Consider the following 20,148-nt stretch of genomic DNA (forward strand, 5'->3'; position numbering starts at 1 on the left):
AGAAAGAAAATAAAGCCTGTGTTAGAAAACTCAAGTTCCTAGGAGCAGGAACAAATACATGCTGGTACTGAGTCCTTCAGCACACACACTAAAATGCTTGCTGACCCCAACTGCCAGCCCTGCCTCTCTCAGAACCTGTGGGACAGCTAGGCTCCACGTGAAACAGCTCCAGGGGTTTATAGCTCCCTTACTGAGGTAACCCCAAATTAGCAGTAGTTTAATATGTCAGGCTACAGTCTGCAGTGGTTCAGGAGCAGCTTCATGTGCAATTCCACAACCTCTGAGAAAGGACCAAGTGAAAAACTAACTGGAGGTGGTTATTGATTTAGCTGTCTGCCCTTAATTAACTTATATTGATGCCCCAATATTACTGGGATAAAATATGGATCAACCCTGAACTTAGGGTTAGATCCAAATGACAGATTAAATCTTGAACTATACCCTTGAAAAGCTCCTTTTTTTCCTCTCTGGCAGCTCACATTTCAGTTTCTGGTGTGCTAGTTGGAATGACAGCTTTTTCCACATTTAACTGCATCATGAAATGAGCAGCTGTGTGAGTGATTTGTTAGACAGACCTGGATGGGTGGGACCCTGTAATAACAATCTCTGGTGTGCTATGCTCCATAATAGCACTGAGGACTTCACATTGTTGACCCAGAAGTTTCTCTACGCAATGCAACATACTTCAATAGTTCGAAGCAGGACCACTGAAACTAAGTTTTATCATATCAGGACGCATTTATGAAAGTTTATTAACTAATGATTAATAGATGCTTAATAGTTATAGATTATTAGAATACAGCTAACTGTTTATAGGTCTCCAAAAAAGATGGCGTAGGTGTGTTTTACATTATAAGCACTGAAGTGCTTTTAGACTGTATGTGGGGGTTGGAAAAAGCTAATATGCATTCACATAATATAGCAGCATGTCCCTAAATCACAGCTTTTATTTAATTAAGTAATGTCTCTTGCTGTTACAGTTCTGAAAAAATCTGGCAATGTGAGCAGAATGTAACCAAGGCAGAGATGGCAAAGAAACGTCTGGAATAGCAGCTCTGAGGGGCATGAACTGCCTCTGCCAGCAGCCTATCACCCAGTGATGACATCACTGTCAACATTTTAAACAAACCCTCTCTTATTTGGGGGGAGAAGAGTGTGATGGATGGGCACATTATTGCAACAATTTCATTTGTTCACCAAAAATTCAGTGAGAGGTTCTAGTACTTACAGCAACCTCAATTAAAAGGCAGCCCCACAATACTCAACAGAGCTCAAGGGCAAATGAAAGATCCGTACGCAGAGAGCTCTCTGGAATCCAGAGAGACACTGTCCTGCTTCCAGCATCTTGTGCTTTACTGAGAGTAGCATCTCTTCCTCTGACCATATAGTCAGGACTTTGGAACATTTGGAAGAGTATCACTGTCTTTTGTTCCCCCGCCTAGACCCTGCTGATAGCACATCCTGTTCTAAATCAGAAATGCAGTCATATCTATGAATTAACTCTTCATAAATAAATAAGTGCACTCCTCACATGATGTGATCTTAGAGTATATACGTGTGTGTGTAGCTGCAATGCTTGCATTTACTCAGGAATGAGTAAATTCTTTTTTTGTTTCAATGTAAGTAAGATCATGACTATTGTGACTTAGCCAGCTTGGGTCAGTGCTCTGGTGAGGGTGAGCCTGTTGTATTTGTAGAAATGTTTTGGCTACCTCACCTTGAGGCTGGCATTGCACAAGGTGGTTTTGAGCATCTGTCTTCTTTTCAGTACGTTTTGGCTTCAAAGCTAAAACAGGAGATACGGCACTCATTAGTGGCAATCAGAGCACTGTTCAGTGCTGGTACAGCCTCTGTAGAAGCAACCTGTCCCAGCTGAACTCAAAACGGAAATAGGAATTTCAGATGAGATGTGAAAACAAGGGGGTGCCTTATGCTACAGTGAGCTTAAGTATTAAACACATTTCGTAAGCAAGGAGTACAGCCAACCCTATCACTACACTTTTATAAAACTGACCTCAGTCAGTCCCTACTGAGATGTGTCTATGTGACTTGCTCTCAGAGCTGCTAAACAGAATCTCTTGAAGCTTCTTGTTAAATTCTTAGAAGAGACATGGCACAAACTGGACTTACGATTTTTCTACTCGTAAGCATACTCCTGTTGGATCAGACCATCAGCCAGGCTTCCAAGTTCAAAGCCAGGAAGCACAGCAAACGTAGAGTGAAAGGTACTGGGTTTTAACTGGGAGGAGGAATAGAAGCTTATAGACTATGCAAGTTTATTATGTACTTAAATAGCATTGCATAAAACAAACTAACATTATACAAATGCTTATTAACAAAGGACAGTTGAGTGTATATTATATCTGTCTTTAAAATATTTTTATGTGAGTTAGCAAAGCTGAAAATAAGGTGGCAGGACGAGTTATGGAAATAGAGTTGTATAACAATTGTAAGTATATTGGTCTGTTATGCCTATTCATCTCTGTCAACATTTAGGACTCAGAGGTACAGCTGAGAGGTGACTGTCCAATCTTTCTTAGTTACATAGTTATATTGACTAAGACCAGAAGAATGGAAATTCATGTACATATGGTGAAAAAGGGCAGAATAAAATATTCACGTCCCGAGGGGCTTTGTTCTAGAATGTCTAATATTTGTGGAATATTACTTTACCTGTGTGACAAGTACTGTGAAATGGCAAGTCAAACTAATGAAAAAGAATTAGCAGAAAAAGATAAAGCATAAATTCCCAGAGCAAAGCTTAGAGAGCAAATAAAAAACTGCTGAATGTTGTTTGGAAATGTCTGTGTATTTAATTTAAAGACTTATTTCTAATAAAAGATGGTATGACGGAGGTTAAACTAATGGCAAATATTTAAACTCCTAGTCAATGAAAAAAACCACAGCTTAGACAAAAACCATTGGACAAAATTATTACACTTCTCTGGCGCTATACAGTTACATATACTTCCTTCTCCTTTGAATCTCTATAGTTTTTAGCCTGGTGTCCTAAGGACAGGCTGCTTATACATTTGTTTTGCCAGCACATTTGTCTGTCAACCTTCCACTGCTTCTTAGCTTGAAATAATTTGGCAGAATGGAGCTCCTGACGATAAGTTACCCAATATTTTATGAAGGGGGCAGGGGGGAGAAAAACAAAAAGAAGAGGTCTGCATTAGTGTCTCACTATGAAAAGATTGTACCAGGAGCTCAGCTTGTTCTGCTTTTTGCCTCTTTTGAAGCAGACAGGGGACATAGAGAGGCTACTGTGAATTGGGAATCGCAGGGAGGAGCGTGGATTGAGGAACTGGGAGTCCTGCCTTGGGGAAGCAGGGAGTTGCAAAGGACAGCTGGGGTTATCCCCACAGGCAGTAGGGAGTATGGAAAAGAGATGAGCTTTCTGGGGTGCAGCTGGAGGATTAGGTGATGTAACACAGATCTGCAGAAACTGTGGTTTTGTTAGTTCTGCTACGTGTGGAAGAGCTTATTTATTCCTCATGTTCATTGCTGTGGCTTCTGGAAGGTCTGGTTACTGCTGCAATCACATTGTCATCTTTTGCAATGGAAACATGCCTGCTAGTTGTTTGATGGTGGTGGAATATTATAATGATTAAGAAAAAAGAATGGAAAAGAGGACGTGAAAAATGAAGTTATCTGCAAATTAGCTTCTTTTCTTGTCCCACCATCTTCTCGGTGCTTTTGTAAGTGCTACAAAATGGTGATTTAGGCTAAATTTGTGTGACTAAAGTCACCAGGCCCTCTCTGTACTGACGGAGAAAGGAACGCTCCTCCTGGGGAGGGGAAATAGTAGTTCAGCAAGGTTGTTTGCATACATTCAGACTGTGAAGTTGGATTATATTAGTTCTCCCTCACTGCGTTAAAACAAGAGTTGTGTGAAACTTTCATGCTCACAGAAATAACATTTCTTTGAATAAACACAACTTGTGTCCTGGCAGGCTAAATAATGATTAGCTGCAACAATCCATGGTTTTCAAACAGTTACTAGGATACGGTCCAACTGAAAATGAGATTTAAACTATGAGGGTGAGAGGTAAAGGTGGGTTACTCCTGTTTTTTATAGGAGCCCTGCAGGAATCCTTTCATTAAGGAAAAATCTTTAAAAGAAATCAAAAGATCTCAGCAATGCAGAAACCCATGCTACTTAACATATACTTTTTAAAATATTCTTTTGGCCTGTGTATCTGTTCATTTATCTGTATTTCTTTTATTTAAGAAAAAGATGACCTAAAGACCCAGATTGACAAATTGTGGCGAGAAGTAAATGCTCTGAAAGAAATGCAAGCACTTCAGACAGGTAAAGCACCTTACACTGGTCAATGGCTTCCAAAAGTTATCACTGCCTTTCCTCTCTCCTTCACTCCCATCCTTCTCTTTAATAGGGATTTGTGACTGGGAAATACAACTCATACCTTAAAAGCATGGTATGCCATAGCTGTAGGGGTGAGACAATGTTGAAGGAAGCATTCAAGTAAAATCCAGTCTGAACTAATGGCGTACAAGCGACAGTTCTTCACCAAGAGCAATTAATCTGTAGCAAGAACTGCTTTTGTCTTTGCTATGCACAACCACAAGCTGCAATTTTAGGTATAATCAGACAAAGGCAATACAATGAGAGCTGCTAGGTTTGAGAGTTTAGGTGGTCAATGAGTTAGGTCCTCAGCTTTGATATGAACATGGACTAACTATCAAGGCAAAAATATTTGTGGAAAAGGCTGAGAATACCCACAAAAGGAAGCTAAAATGACTGAGCCTTTTTAAAGCGTGCAATTTGCAACATTCTAATGTGAATGTTGCCATAAAACTTCAAAGTAATACCCACTGTGAGTTCAGAAGTATCCCATATATCAACGTGCAGAGTCCTTTAAGTATTTAAAAAGCTAGATGGAAATTTCCAAACAAAATAAGAAGGGTAAATACACAGGCACCTACTAGACAGTTGTGCTTTTTCATAGCTGTTGACACAAAACTTGGCATTTAAACATGTACAAGAGGACACTACAAGAGGAAATGACATCATTCACATGAAATGGAACATATTTTCCTTAGGGATGGTAATATCTGGTTTGTCCTGTTTTATGTTTTGGGTTACATAGAGCTTTTTGAGCTTTACAAAATATTTTTCATTTTAAATTTCTTATATGAAAACTTTATAAGTTTCTTAAAAGAGTGGAGCCTGTGCTAGACAAGTTACTCTTGTTTAAAAGTAATTCTTGTATTGCTTCCAGATGGAATTTGAGAGTAAGCATACAGTGGCTTAGAAATTAAACCAGAGCCAGGAGATTTTTCTATCCTCAAAACTTATTTTGAGCTATATTCTAAATTCAGAACCCACACTCTTCAACTGGGTTCCAAATTTGGCAAAAAGAGATCTATCACCCCTCTATCTCTGACTGTGTTTATTAATGGCTTTATGATACTTGAAAAGGGAGGTGTTTTTTTAGTTTATGGACATTTCAAAGACACGTTACAATTATATTTCTTCTTTTGCTTGGATTTCCTAGGTCTCCTTTCTACCTACTGTGAAGTGCTGCTACATGTCATTTAGCAACACATACTTTCTCCCTAAAGAGACCCAGTCTCTATCATAACTGCAGCATTGTTGAAGATTCTGATCTTTCCCACGAATATAAATTTGCTAAAGAATTCAACATTTAGCAAATATGTTGATCACTTTGGCCATTAGCAGTTGGAAGGTAAAAAATTTGAAGGATAAGCCCTAATATAAAATGATGACCCTGAAAATGCAGCTAAGGAATGCGATGAATACTACAACTGGAAATACTAAAAAACTGAGACATATAGTATATGGTCCAAAGTGGATTTCCATATCCTGTTGATCAGATACATACTTTCTTACAAGAACAGATGACAGGAATTAGAAACAGATTATAAAAAAACATCAGGACAGAAGATGTTCATATTGTTTCACAACATATTTCTAATATAAGTACACGATGAGTTTAAGCAATAAACGAAATAATCTGGAAGTAGGCACATGCGGGATTCTAAAAATAATTGTTACAGGAGTTTATTCAAGACCTTTGCTACCTTCCTCAGCTCAGAAGGAACACTCCTTTGAGGAGCATTCTCTTTTTGTAAGTATTTTTCTTGGGAGAATCAGTTTTTCACATATATGCATTAGGAAAGCTGGAAAGCAAAGTTTAAGCATTCACTTGCAAGCCTGCCCACACAGACCTTGGGCTGGAAAAACTCTAACAGCAGTTCTGCAAGGCAATTCCAGTTACAGAGCATATGCCAAATTAATATTCTAGTACATTTGGACTTTACATAAAGACTTCCCTGATATGTTCCAGTAGAACTAAAAGAAAACAGATTTATAAATGCAAATGTTTAGATTATTTGGTTCAGATTGTCATGCAAGCACAGTAGTAAGTGTGCACTTTTTAAAAGATTTAAGTCAATTTACCTCACTTGAATGTAGAGTTCGAAGGTATAAACTTTGCTGGAAAGACCAGAAATTAAGAACTAAAGAGACAAATGTGTACTCTTCTGCAAGTGGAAATATACTTCTATCACTCATCCAGACAGAGATTTGCATTATGAATTTCAATATTCATCTGGTGAGCAGGATACATTTAAAATAGCACTTTTCTGTCCTGCCTTTGTTTGCTAGGAACTAGGTTTAGTCAATGCACAAAACTTTACTTTTCTTTGGCATTAAATATCATAAATATGAAAAGACCTTTAGATCTGTCTCTTTACTATAAAGTAGAGATTTCCTGATGACCAATCACATCTGCCAGCAATACAAACATCCATACCTCATTCATTCCATCAGTTTTAAGACTGATGAAATGAAGTAAAAATGTGTGAAAGAAGGGCTATTTGCTAAAAGAAGATATAAGATACACTGCCAAGAAGCCTGGGTTATATTTTAGCATTCTGAAGCAAAAAAAACCCAAACAAAACCTTGAGAGAATTATATTGCTGGAGGGAATCTGAGGCTCAAGATCATGGCCTGAGGTTTATCAGCATAAACACAGGAAAGATTCTTCAAAGCACGTCATGGTATTAAGATCACAGCTATGTCTGTCCTTCCTCTTAAGTGCCTCTTCTCTAGAGCCGCTATAAGAGCATGCTCAGCTTTTGGCCATCCCTTGTAGTGCAAGGTGCTTTGCAGAGTGCCTGTGAACAGTCGGTTCAGACTTCCCACAGGCACGCTAACATGCTGGCTGCATACAAGGTCCTACATGAATAGAAGGAATAGCAGGGAAGCCTGATCTTACTGCTACTTTCAGGCCCACTCTGTGGAGGCAAGAGCCTTTCACTTGCTGAGGGACTTGTCTGCTCAATTCCCAACATACCTTTAGAAAATTATCATTTTAGGAAACATTATAGCTTTACTGAACATGCAAACCAATATCTATTCACAGTCTGTCTTCGTGGGACAAAGGCCCATAAGAAGTGCTACCTCACATCAGAAGGCACCAAACATTTTCATGAAGCCAATGAAGACTGCATAGCCAAGGGAGGGACACTGGCTATCCCAAGGAATAATGATGAAACAAATGCTCTGAGAGATTATGGCAAGAAAAGTATGCCTAGAATGTCTGAGTTTTGGTTGGGTGTCAATGACATGATAAATGAAGGGAAATTTGTTGATGTCAATGGCATGGCTCTACAGTACTTCAATTGGGATCGTGCCCAACCAAATGGGGGGAAGCGGGAAAACTGTGTCTTTTTTTCTCAATCATCACAAGGCAAGTGGGCAGATGAAGTCTGCCGTACTGCCAAAAGATATATTTGTGAATTTCTGATCCCATAATTACATATACAAATGACCATGACCATGTTTTGGGTTATTAACATGCAGTTTTGCCTTTTAGTAACCCCTCCCACTTGGACAGTGGCAAGTTAAAAATATCCATCTCCTGCATTGTACTCTTTCCTGAAACAGAATTTTTCTCTAATTTATTTTCTATTCAGATGCTAAAAATGTTATGTTTAGCGAGTGCTCTCATTACGTACAGGAATATATATTATGTTTTGACCCGCATTGTATCATATTTTGGCATATTATTTCAGCCTGATGTTTGGGTTGCTGGAATTCACCTTCTATTTCTGTACTTCATGTTTCCATGGTAGGACAGTATTTACTTGAACTCAGAACTCTAGTAAATTTATTGAAAGTTTACAATAGATTGCTGTATTGTGACATGTGCCAATATAAGGTGTAGGGATCCTTTCAGTTCCAGCGCTTAAGAGGAACTTTGGGATTATGTGAGCTCCTGTGAAAAATGACCATCATCCTTACAGATTTTAACAGGACGGGTCTGTCACCAAGAGTTTTACCTATGGGTTAAGAAAGCCAAATGAAACAGAAAAATCTGATGTTAATTTTTAAACTACGTGGAGTTAAAAGTGATACACTGCTAGAAAATGGGGGAAGTAGTTGTTCTAAAACATCACTTAGTCTAAACATATTTGCTTCTAAATGTCTCAATTATAGTTAAATATTAGATGTTGTTTGGAACATTTCCGTAGAAGAAATCAGCCTGGGATTAGATCCTGGCTCTACCATGTAATGCCTTTTTAAGATGTGCAAAAACCTTCTCTCCTGCAGGATCAGGAAGAGGCTTTATAATTCAGACAGTAACACTGCCTGAGAGCACAAGTAGAGAGGGAGGATCCCCTTCCGGGCACAGCACCACTGCTCATTCACCTCTCTGCACACAGCAGGCAGCATGCCTGATTGGCATAAAAGAGTAGGGCCAAACCACTGCTTGTTTGGCCAGATGCAAATTTTCCCAATTTAGCACCTGACATTTGAAAATGAAGTAAAATGTGCTGATTATTTTTTGCTGTTCTTAAACTTCACAATAGAGATTTGCCTTCATGTTACAAATGGCAGTTTCTCTCTTGTGTAAAGGAATTTCATTTAAGTATTTAAACATATTGCTGCTTGGAGGCTAATTCCTACTTTTTATCTTTTAGTTGTGCAAGATTTTCTTAAATTATGCAATAAATTTGCAATTACTGGTATTTAATTGTAGTTGTATTTTTGTCAGTTTATGCAGTAATTTTGTATGGCTTCTTTACCTCTGGCTTCTGAAATAGGTCAGTATCTCAGCATATCCATACAGCTACGGTCAAATTGAAAATTCACCACAAATTCCAGAACTTGTTTACCTTTGAGGAATTTATAAATCTATGTCCTATTCAATCTGTTTCAGCCAAGTTTCTAGAGTTGTACACAGGAATTGGAAACATTTGTAGATATTATTGGTGGACCTTTATTCACCAGTGGATACAGGTACCAGAGAAAGAAATAACTGGTTTTTCAGTAGTGATTTACTGCACAAAGACAAAACCCATCCTACAGAAATCACTAATCAATTTGAAGATTCCAAGCAGAATGCTTCATTAAGATAACAAAGGGACATAAAGTAAACAGGAAAAACAATGGAGGAAAACTCAGGTGGATAGAGTTGGAGAGGAGATGGTAGGAGGATAAAAAACTCCTCCAGAAATGCCTGCAATGGGAGCAAGACAGACAGAAAACAAAGTAGAAACACAGCAGGGAAACAAACTTTGTCCTGGGATATTAACTGCCACTATCTCCCCTCTCAATGACTGAATGTGCCTGTGCAAAGTGAGCTCAGAGTGAGGATGAGTATTTGCCACCTGGTGGGCCTGCTCTGACCTGCTGGTGCACCAGTTCTTGGCCCTAGACCTTTGCTCCCTACCTTTCCTCTCTCCCAATAGACATGTGGTATTGCCCATCTTTTCCATTCAAGTAGATCAGGCTCCCTTCTCTACACCAGTCTCCTGTAATTAGCCTCCGAAATCCTCTGAGGTCTTCCAGTGATGTTTTCCCTTCAAATTTCAACTCTGGGTTCCTCATGTCTGCAAAAGTCACACAAAACTATGCACCAGGGACCCCTGCTCCCCAGTAAATGCATGTACAGCTGGCAAAAGGGATCTAAGAGCTGGAGTTTCATATCCATCTGGGGTATTCTGCTCTGCAGATGGGTGCTGTATCATGGAGTGGGCAGTCACTTGGGGATTTCCCATTTGCACACTGGATAGTCATCACAATTCAGTTGGAAATTGCTCGGGTGACTGCGAATTCAACAGGACACATGACAGCAACTTTTATACACATTACTGCAAAACCAACAACAGAAAAAGCTCCAACACTCACACCTAGTGGTATAACAGGAGAATGCAGAGTTTACAAAGTTTTAAGTGCTACTTAAATGCAATTGCTGTAATACTGCTTCTAGTTGCTTGATAAGGGAAAAAGGTCCAATGTAGCATGTCCAAACATCTACTAGCATCTTTGCAAGAAAATAATTATTTTGAAAGACTTTATAATAATTTCAAACAGTGCTCAACATTCAGCTGCTAAACCTACATTCTTTTTATTTTTTATGACAAATATTACAAAATTTTCATTTTAGGCAGAAAAAAGATTTTATTTTTTTTAACTCAAACTGTTTCTTGGACTCTATCTTGACAGACCAAGCAATCATTGTGATAAAAACCTCTAGAATGGTGCCCTGAATATATGATATGACAACATAAAAATCCCTAAAACCACTCCTTGCGTTACAGCACCACAACAGGTTAAATAGTATGTGATTTTTCTCCCTGCTTATTTCATACTTATATTTGTCCTCCTACTTTGCATCTGATGTGGCTATGGATTTCCCTCCTCCTTTGTCTCACCCCAGGGGAGGTCTTATTCTTCCACCTTCCTGCCATAAAGGAATGCAAAGCTGGCTGTGGGCACCTAAATGAGCGAGTTCACTCCCCAGCCTTTATGACTCGATAACAGATGATGTTCACAGTCAAGTTACTGTACAGGATGGAAAAGGGTTAGGTCACCATTCTCTACTTGGTCTCTAGGCAACTCATCTCTTATTAGAGCAAGAAGTTGTCCCTTGCAGAGTTCACATCTCCTTGCTTCTGCCTTGCTATGTGTTTTAGCAGTAATTTATTTCTAGTGTAAGAGCTTGTAGTTACCAGAGGCTGTCAGAAGGAGAAACTCTTTCATCCTGTTCATTACACATGATATACACCCAGTATCATTTGGTCTGTTTTCAGTTGTGCTACATCTCACAGGATTTTCAACAACTCAGCTTCATTCCTTCCTCTCTCTTATTGACCACCTCAACCCTACCTGTGTCTATTAAATCATCTGAGGGAGCCTGCTGACACTGCCTGCCAGCAAGGCGAGACTCTGATATGGAAGAAAAACTGGCACCTACGTCCAGCCAAGAGCTTAGCTGTACTACAGTTACCCTACTCAGTTTGCTCCTGAAAAGAAAGTTTTGATATTAGCTGAGAGGTGCTCAGGAGCATCTCCCATGCTTTTCAAACTGCACAGCAGAGCCCAGGGCTTGCTGATTTGCCCTAAACTTCATTAGGGAGCTTAGTAGGGAGTGTAAGGCTCAAAGTAGAGCCGTTTGGAGTGGAACAAACTTACAGTTCAAAGCCAAGCTCAGACCTGACCTTACATCCTTGTGTGTAAGCACAGTATGTTTATTTATTGATATTTTCACCTTTTTCACCTTTCTCTCTTGACTTAATCCTTCCATTTATTTTTCTCTGTAGGTTCTTTTCTATGCATGCATGTTAACCCCTGGGAAGGAAAATTTTCTGGGAGCATAGTAGTTGGCTTCTATAGCCAGGTCTATAATGTAAAAGACATTAAAGATCTATTCTTGAGTACTCACCCTAGTACCAATGCAAAATTTAGCCTTGTTAAACTCCTTCCATCCATCAGCAACATCCTAGTACCTTGTGGGGCATTCAGTGTTTCTGAGGCACTGATGTTGCCCTAGTAATCTCAGACTAGTTATGAAGTCACCTATTGCTATGTCACAGGGGCATATGGTTTGTCTGAATCGCACACTGCAACTACCTAAATCTGTGAAATTGCCGAGGGACAGTAATTGTATACGCAAACAACATGAAACAACATCACAGAGCCTTAACTTTGAATATCAATGAGCTAGGGAGATTCCTCTGTAGGAGCAAAGAGCCTCAGCTGAAGGCTCTGCTCGTATTTAAGCTCAGCCCAAGGTCGTTAGCATAGATAAAGCACCCATCCCCACTAAAATGCTTGTGTTGCAGTGAAAAGTTCTTGGCTGTGCTTGATACACAGGCTGTCTGATACAGTAATGCATGCTATGGATTTCAGCAGCAGAAGCTTTAAAAAGGGAAAATAGTAAAATTATTTACTAACTAACTGGAAATCCACAAAAAGTTGGGAAATGGTTTTAAATTTCAGCTCTCCTGGTCTTAATTTCCAGTTTAAACCTTCTTCTGGGATTAAGCCAGCTTTACAGACTACAGAGATGGCTATGCTATCGGGAAACCTGTGTTCCTTCCACTGTAGGGGTGTTTATAAAAGGAGAAAGTTCTCTTCTACCAGACTCCAAGATATGGGTTTGGAAGACATAATTCCCAGCTAAAATTTCTGCATGCCCCCTTTCTGTGCTCAGCAGTCCAGGCATATGTGTACCAGGTGAGCTCAAAGCCTCCAGTAGGAGCTGGATTAGCCCACTGGGAGCAGGACACATCACAGGCATGTAGACTCCTGCCTTGCAACCTCTCTGCTATGCACAACAGAAGTACTAAAGGGGTTTTGCTGTACCTCATTTGAACTGCATGAGAATTTTCTCATTAGTACAGGCCTTGTCCCTCCACCTTTATCTTCTTCAAGAAGTCTCAAATGCTGTTACTGATGACTATCAATACATGAAAAAGGAATATCTGCCATGAATCAGGCCAGCTTTACCAGTGACCAAGTAACTTGCAGATAGGCTGTCGGAGATCCAATTTTAAAATAAAAATATGATGCATAATCTTAGATTGTTTGCATTTGTCCTAGAAGCTGGATGACTGCTTACAAATTGAAGCAGAATTTGGCCCATGTAGGCTTAGCTAAACCTCTAAAAGCACCAGCATTATTTTCTGGGGGGGAAAAAAAAAAAAGTAAGGCTTAACTATGCATGCTTTCTTCTTTAAAGGAACTCTACTTTTTCTGTTTATTTCTTCCCCTCTGTGGCCTGCAATTACTCCTCAAAGTTTGGAAATATTTCCTTCTTTATTGATTTTCTATTTACTATATAGGTTTTTTATAGATTCTCTCCTACAAAGCCTCCATAGCTTCTCTTTTCTTGTTAAATTCCATCTTGTGGATCACTTTAGAGAAGGATAAAAACAGCACTAGATCTTGGAAACCAAATGATGGGTACCTTAGAAACAGTTTATTGCACTGATAAATATAACACCAATCTCACTTGGTGTTGTCTAAACAAAAGATAACTTCCCTGGAGTGATGGTCTTGATACAGCATTCCTCCCCCCAGCCAAGTTTTAGGCAGAAGGGGATGGCTTGAGAGTATTTTAAAGATATCTTTGCTCTCTTAGGTTGCAGCTTTGTATAGGCTCGGAGAAATAGAGGGACACGGTATTGCAGTGTGACAGATAGCCTCTTCTCCTTCAGCAGCACCAGAGATGACGGTACAGATGGACAAACTCTGACTTGCTAGTAAGGAATAGCCCAGCGGCTGGGGTGCACACAGAACATTGCTTCTGCCTCTTTGCACTGTCTGTGCAGAAAAGAATTTATAGTACAGGTGTTTGAATGTAAATAATCTAGTTTGAGCAAACTTGTAACACTTGTGGTTTCTATTGAGAAAATCACCCTATGACATTCAGAGTATTACTTTGGCTCATACTTGCAGTCAACTAAGTAGAAAAAAAGTTTGAAAACTTTTTTTGGTAGTGAATAAAGCCTGTTCTGATCTAGTATGGCCAGGCGTCTGCAGATGGCACCATTAATTAGACATGCTGCCCATAAGACACCTAAATGGGAACCCAAATTCAGACCTAAATCATGGGAACATGATACAAGTACTAAAGCACCATGATTTATTGTTCTATGCTTATGCAGAAGCAATGTGGAAAATTCCACAAACAGAGATCCCTTTTGTCAGAATAGCCAAAGATTAATATAGTTAAAAGAAAAGCAGCAGAGCAGCAGGGACAAGCCTCTAGAGGTGGTTTATTTGTTAAACAATGTACTTTTAAATGAGCTGTCTTTTTTCTGTACCGTATCACAGCTATGAGAGCTGCTAGTAATTAATAAACCCTTTGAAATTAAAGCCATCTCTCTGTAATTTAAACAAATATAATGAAATATAGCTTTTCCAGGGATATTCAACCTCCTCAGTAGCACAACAGCATTTCTCTTTGTTCTACTAAAGTACTACATTATTTGCCCATGTAATGGTAATGATTTTGCAAAAATAAAGTGTACATCTTTAGGGAAAATGGAGCAGAAACATCTTATTGTTGCATTATTAGGGCACGACCCAAAGTTCTGTAAAGTGAATGGAAAGACTCCTGTTGAAATCAAGGGGGTTTCAACCAGTTTATCGCAAATTCTTAGTACACAAATGTTGAAGTACAATCTGCTTTAAGGCAAGCATTCTCAAGTGTTCCTGCAGAAGATGGCTCTTCAAAAGATGGTGTTGCCAGGTCCTTTTGCTTTTTCAGAAAATTCAGCTGTAAATGAAAAGACTGATTCCTCCTTCAATAGCAGTGAATTTTGCCTTCCAATGAAGGAAACACAGAAGCAGAACTAGGTTTTAGTGGTGTTTTCTTTGGAGATGTATTCACTAGTGAAATCCCTCAATCCATTCATGGTGTGAAGGCCTGATGTGCAAACTATTGAAGGGAAAGGACTGTTTTTCAATTTACTTCAACAGACTTTGGGTCAAAACAGGAATTTGTCATTCCTCTTCTATTTTTACTGGCTGTCACCCTGGTTTCATTTCTGGAGGTATTTAAACTCAGACATCAACTCAAGAAGGAAAGAAGCAGAGAAAACCCTAATATTTTTCCTATGATTTCCTATCCCCAAAGAACCGTGAATCCTCAGTGGGCTAAGTGGGTACCTCAGCAGCAAGAGATTTCGTCTTCCAGCCCAGCAACGCCCATGAGTGCTGGCTGCCCTGAATACCGGTGACATCTGCTACATCACTGCTGTCTCTCGACGGTCCCTGCTGAGAAATCCCCACCGCGAGAGCGGCTCTCCTGCCTGCTCTGCTGGGACCCAGAGAGAGGAAAGCTGCTGCGTGCTGCAGGAGCTGTTTCCACGCTTTTCCCCCGCGCAAGCAGACAGGACTCACCGCCCACACGCCGGCGGCTCCCGGGGCACAGAGCCGTATGCCGGGGCACCGGGACCTGCCGGTCCGGGAGACGCAGATCTCCATAATGGCCAGCTCGCTACTAGCTGGGCTTTTATTTATTTTTGGAGGTGAGTTTTTTGCTCCCCGGGGCCAGCAGCGATGGAGCTGTGGCCGGACCGCAGCGCTGGGCGGGGCGCTCTCCGTCGCTCCCGGTGCTGAAGCGCTTCGCCGAGTCTCCACTGAGCGCCGCGGAGGAGAGTAGGACTGATTTGAAATACGTAGGATTTTAGGAGATTTTCTTTAAGTTTTTGGGGTACCTTTTGCCAATTTTTTTTTTTTTTGTTGAGCTGGGGTGATTGTGCAATATCAGGGGTATTGCTCTTCTGTGAGATGTTGTTCAAGACACCTAGAAAATCTGTTGAAATGTGGTTTTGATCACAGTTTCTGTCTGGACAAAAACATATTTCCCATGAATTCAACACGTTGGTGGGAAAATGTGTCCTTGCTAGTCCTGCTGTCTGCTTTTGGAGAAATGGAGTGCAAAAAAGAGTATGATAAAGAGAATAAAGAGTTGTGGGACTCTTGAGAAAGGGGAGAGGTAAGGATTAAAAAAGAAAGCTGTTTTCTTAGGGCAAAATCAGCTTTAACCAGAAGTGCCCAGCAGCTGCAGAACTAGCCCTTTTCCAAAGATGGCTGATTTGTTTAATTTTTCCCTATATGTAATCAGAGTTACTTATTCTAACTTAAAGTATTAGCATGTCCTGTGCTCAGGATCTTCTTGTGTACATGGTAAAATAAAGCATCTGTTCCAAAAAGTTTACAGTCTAGACAAAAGGAAGATTATTAACCCCATTTTACAAAGGGGAAGCTGGAGCATTAAGAAATCAAGGGTTGAAATAAAGCATCGTCGAGCAAGGAAAAGAAAATGAAATCTTCTGGACCCCGTATCTCAGCCACCAGGTTATCTTTCTTTCCCAAGAGTCAGATCTGGGGGGTGTGATGAGTTACAACAAATGTACCCCTCCATCCTGAGCATGGCAGTTGGACCACATGTGCGAGTGACACAGGGACTGACCAGGCTGAAGGATCCAGGTGCCAGAGAGCAAAGATGGCAGCTGGGAGAGTGAGGAGGGCAAGGACTGTCCCTGCCGGAACTACCCTGTCTTCTGACAGAGACACTGTATTTCCCTCCTATGAAAAAGCCCATATCAAATTAACTCTATTTTTGATTCTTGGGTCAGGTAATGCTATGCCAAGCATTCAACTGATAAATATTATATTTCATATTTACTCCAGTACATCTAGAGTAATTATGCTAGTGTGTGCTACGTAATTAGTGTAGCCAATAATGAGTTACTGTTGAACTGCCCTATAAATCTAACATGCTGTTAAAGTAATTATCATCTTATATATTTAGCTGAGCAATCAGTCTAAGCTCGCTAAAGCAATGTGAAAAATATCAAGATTAAAAGCATAACACAAACTGTGCCTAGTACCTAATTAGGCAGAGAACAATATGGTGAAGAGCAAACATGGATACTGCATGTGAATTTATTTTTGGAAATCTGTCCAGGTTTGAGAAGGCACTATTCAGTTAATTTCAGTGTAGTCTGCTGAAGACTGAGATATTTGTCCTGGTTCAAATATGTATTGAATATTTGTAATGTTACAATTTTAACTGGTTAGAGAAATGGAAAGAAGAGAAAACTACTTCTGTTCCTATTGGAAATATATTTCATACATGCTACACGTAGTTAAACCATTTCCTATAAAAATATGGCTAATGTAAAGATTTAAGACTGTAGTCTCTAGGCATAATTATGTTGGTACACTAGATGAGAAACAGCTTCCTCTGTTCTGAGCGCCAAGGTCAGAGGTTCAAACATTATCTTCCAAGATGTTTACTCATGCCTAACTTTATCTTGGCTCTGGAGTTATTGACATTATCAACCCACTCATTGTTAATCATTCTATGTATTAACTGCAACCATTTAGCATGTTCTTTTGCTGATTAAAACACAACATTTGCCGAGAATATTACTTACTAAGAATCACTGTAACCATTTTGGAACATTATAAAAGATGGTTCAAAGGCATCGCTAAGAAGCCCTTCAGCCACCATAAATCTTACATTTCATAAAATCCATTGTGTAAAGACAGTTATGTGAACGTTGCTTAGTCTCCAGTTCATGAAAACTTTAGTACTAATTCTACGCAAAAACCTCAGCGGAATTTCTCCACTGCTTTAAATGAAATTAAATTCTAACTGATTAATCTCCTAGGCTGCATCTCATGTCTATAAAATGGAACATACAGAACTAGTTTGAAGTGTTATCAGGTGCAAAATTTTACAAATACTGCTGCAGTACTTTGAGATCTTTCTAAAGAATTGGCAGGTGTGTTTAGTCTGGACAAGGGATCTTTCAAACAAGCTGTAATGTTTATGTTTTCTTGTTACTTATTTCTATTGAGTTTAACTGACATAGGACTACATACATATTCATAGGTCATTTTCCTGGTATATTCATTATAAAGAATGTGAACTACTTCATGCATTTTCCCTAGTAAATATACAATAATCACATGTAAATATCCTTTTTAAGAAAATATTTTTCAGGTGATTCTGTAAGGAAGCATTTGTCTTGACACTGGCCAAAAAATCCTGTCAAGGTGGATGGATCTTGTGGAGAATCCATTTCATTTCTTGGGATCAGCCCAGACTACATTATGGAATCTTGGAATGCATATGGACCAAACACAGCTTTTGACATCAGAGACAGGCAACAAAGAAAACAGCTTTGCCTTTCTTTTGTATACTCTGCTATTAAATGGAAGACAATGGGTTTACAGGGATTTTATAACCATGTGAATCTTCTCAAACTTTTGTTTGCACAGTGCTATGACTTTTTGTACAATATTTTTGCCAATATATGGCAATTAAGTAACATCCACTGGATTTTGCCGACATAGCAGGAACACTAGGCGACTTAATATAGTCCTTACCCATCAGAAGACAAACTTCGCTGCCTTTTTTCAAATTTTTAAATCCAGATTTATTCATTCTTCGTTAGATGCCCTACTGAAACTCGATATTCTACTAGTGTTAAATTATAACCAGATGGTCTTAGGAAATATAAACTGTATCTGCACGCACACGTGTGTATGCAACTGTTCAGTCATGTTAATGACTGAAATCTAAGTCCATGAGTACAATTCTAGTAAGAGTTAATAAAGAAACTGCTAATAGCACCTTACATGAGCAGTGTGTACCATACATCACTATGCCTCAACCTGGATAATTAATAGTTTGCCACACATCACAAGGTAGGCTGCAAAATGGTCTCTGTCCCTTCAAAAAAAATGGTCTCACAAACAATCCTATGCACATGACTAAACTGTCAAGGCAAAATAAAAAGGGATATGTTATTATGAATGATAAACCATAATAAATTCATATGAAACACTTTAGGGCAGTGATGCACAAAATACTCCATTTCTACAGGACTAGGCAGTCAGCATTTTTCTCAGGTTAGTAGGTGGCCCTTTGTTTTTAGAAAGGTTGAGAAGTACTCTAAGCACATCAGAAGAGCTTTTATAGTTATAAGCAATTTATTGGTTGGCTGGGCCATGTAATAGCTGTTTATTAAGGCATACATTAAGCACCGTGTAACCTTTAACAAATTATTTGTAAGTGTTAATTAATGAAAAACATCTTTTTGTTAGTCTGCTGCCAGCATTGTTAATCTGTTCTCAATATCATGGAAGACAGATACCCCCAATAGTCTCATTCAGCTTTCTTGGCAAATAGGAATAAGTAGGAGTGAATAAGCAAGGTTACATATGAAACGTTGATTAGAAGGAAATGATTACCATATGAATTGGGTAATTCTACTGAAATATTAAGGGAAGGTGATAAGAATAGAATGTTCTGGAGACTCTGCCAGTTTCCTTTCCCATGCATTGCATTAGTAGTATTGCAGTGTTAATCCATTCAGTCATTGAAAGAAAAGAGAAAGAGGCTATTGGTGAATAGGCAGGGAAATGTCAAGCTTTACGCAAGATGCAGATGTTCTTCATTATGCAGGGTACAAAGACTATGAGAAAGGAGCTCATTAGTAAAGCTGGGTGAATAATGGGTTGTCTGGTTTTGTGGTCAAACCAAAAAACCAGCAGGGGAAAAATGATAAAACTAAGCAGAAAATTTTGAGGGTTTTTTTTTGTTGTTTTTTTTTTTATTTTAGTTTCTTGGAGGGAAGAAGAGAGATTGGATCCAGGGAAGGAGGGTAAGGAGAAAGGAACCAAAAAAATTAAAAGTTGATCTCTGGTCAACTTTGCCTGGTAGCAATTGTACAAGCCAAAACCTCTCCAAAACAGCTGATGAGAACAGATACTCTTCAGGATAGAATGAATAGGGTACGTCTACAGTGTCAAATCCTCTAAATTACATGTCCTGAGACAGCTAGACATGAGTTTCCTTTTTGGAAGCTATGTAGTCACTAAGTGTGGAGCTGAGAAGCTCTGCTGACAACAGCTGTCTGCCTCAGATGCTATAGGTGCATCCTTTGTCTTTAAACTAAATCCTGAGAAAGCGAGAGCACACCAACTGCTATAATCTGTGACTCTTTCACAAGTCTTCCTTAGCTGTCATGTCAACCAGACAGCATTAAAAGGTGATTTTAATACTATCTTTTTGTCAAAATACAGTAAACTTTGCTGGAAATATCTTGGTAAGGTAAGAAACTTTGCTTCTCTTACTTGTGCTTCTTCCCACCTTCAGGCTTGACAGTGGTATGTATACTACTGCTGTATGTAGGTATGTAGGCATCCCTGCTCCCTGTCTTGTGTCAGGAACTAGGACGGGTCCTCACATTCTTCTGTAAGATCAAGATACAATTGACTTTCATTGAGGAAAAAGTTAAATAGTATGTTATCAAGCTCTACTCCCAGAGGAATCACAG

The 20,148-nt window shown here is 39.3% G+C and overlaps 1 protein-coding gene across 1 annotated transcript; it reads left to right on the forward strand.

The window, feature by feature from the left end:
- The first annotated feature begins 2,035 nt into the window (after window positions 1-2,035).
- On the forward strand, window positions 2,036-8,987 carry CLEC3A (C-type lectin domain family 3 member A). Its single transcript, XM_054200008.1, has 3 exons — window positions 2,036-2,225; window positions 4,235-4,315; window positions 7,416-8,987. Exons 1-3 carry the CDS (start codon window positions 2,111-2,113, stop codon window positions 7,805-7,807), a joined length of 588 nt encoding a protein of 195 aa, XP_054055983.1. The 5' UTR covers window positions 2,036-2,110; the 3' UTR covers window positions 7,808-8,987.
- Window positions 8,988-20,148: the final 11,161 nt, after the last annotated feature.

This window comes from Rissa tridactyla, chromosome 4 (genome assembly GCF_028500815.1).
Source record: "Rissa tridactyla isolate bRisTri1 chromosome 4, bRisTri1.patW.cur.20221130, whole genome shotgun sequence".
Taxonomy (NCBI): Eukaryota; Metazoa; Chordata; class Aves; order Charadriiformes; family Laridae; genus Rissa; species Rissa tridactyla.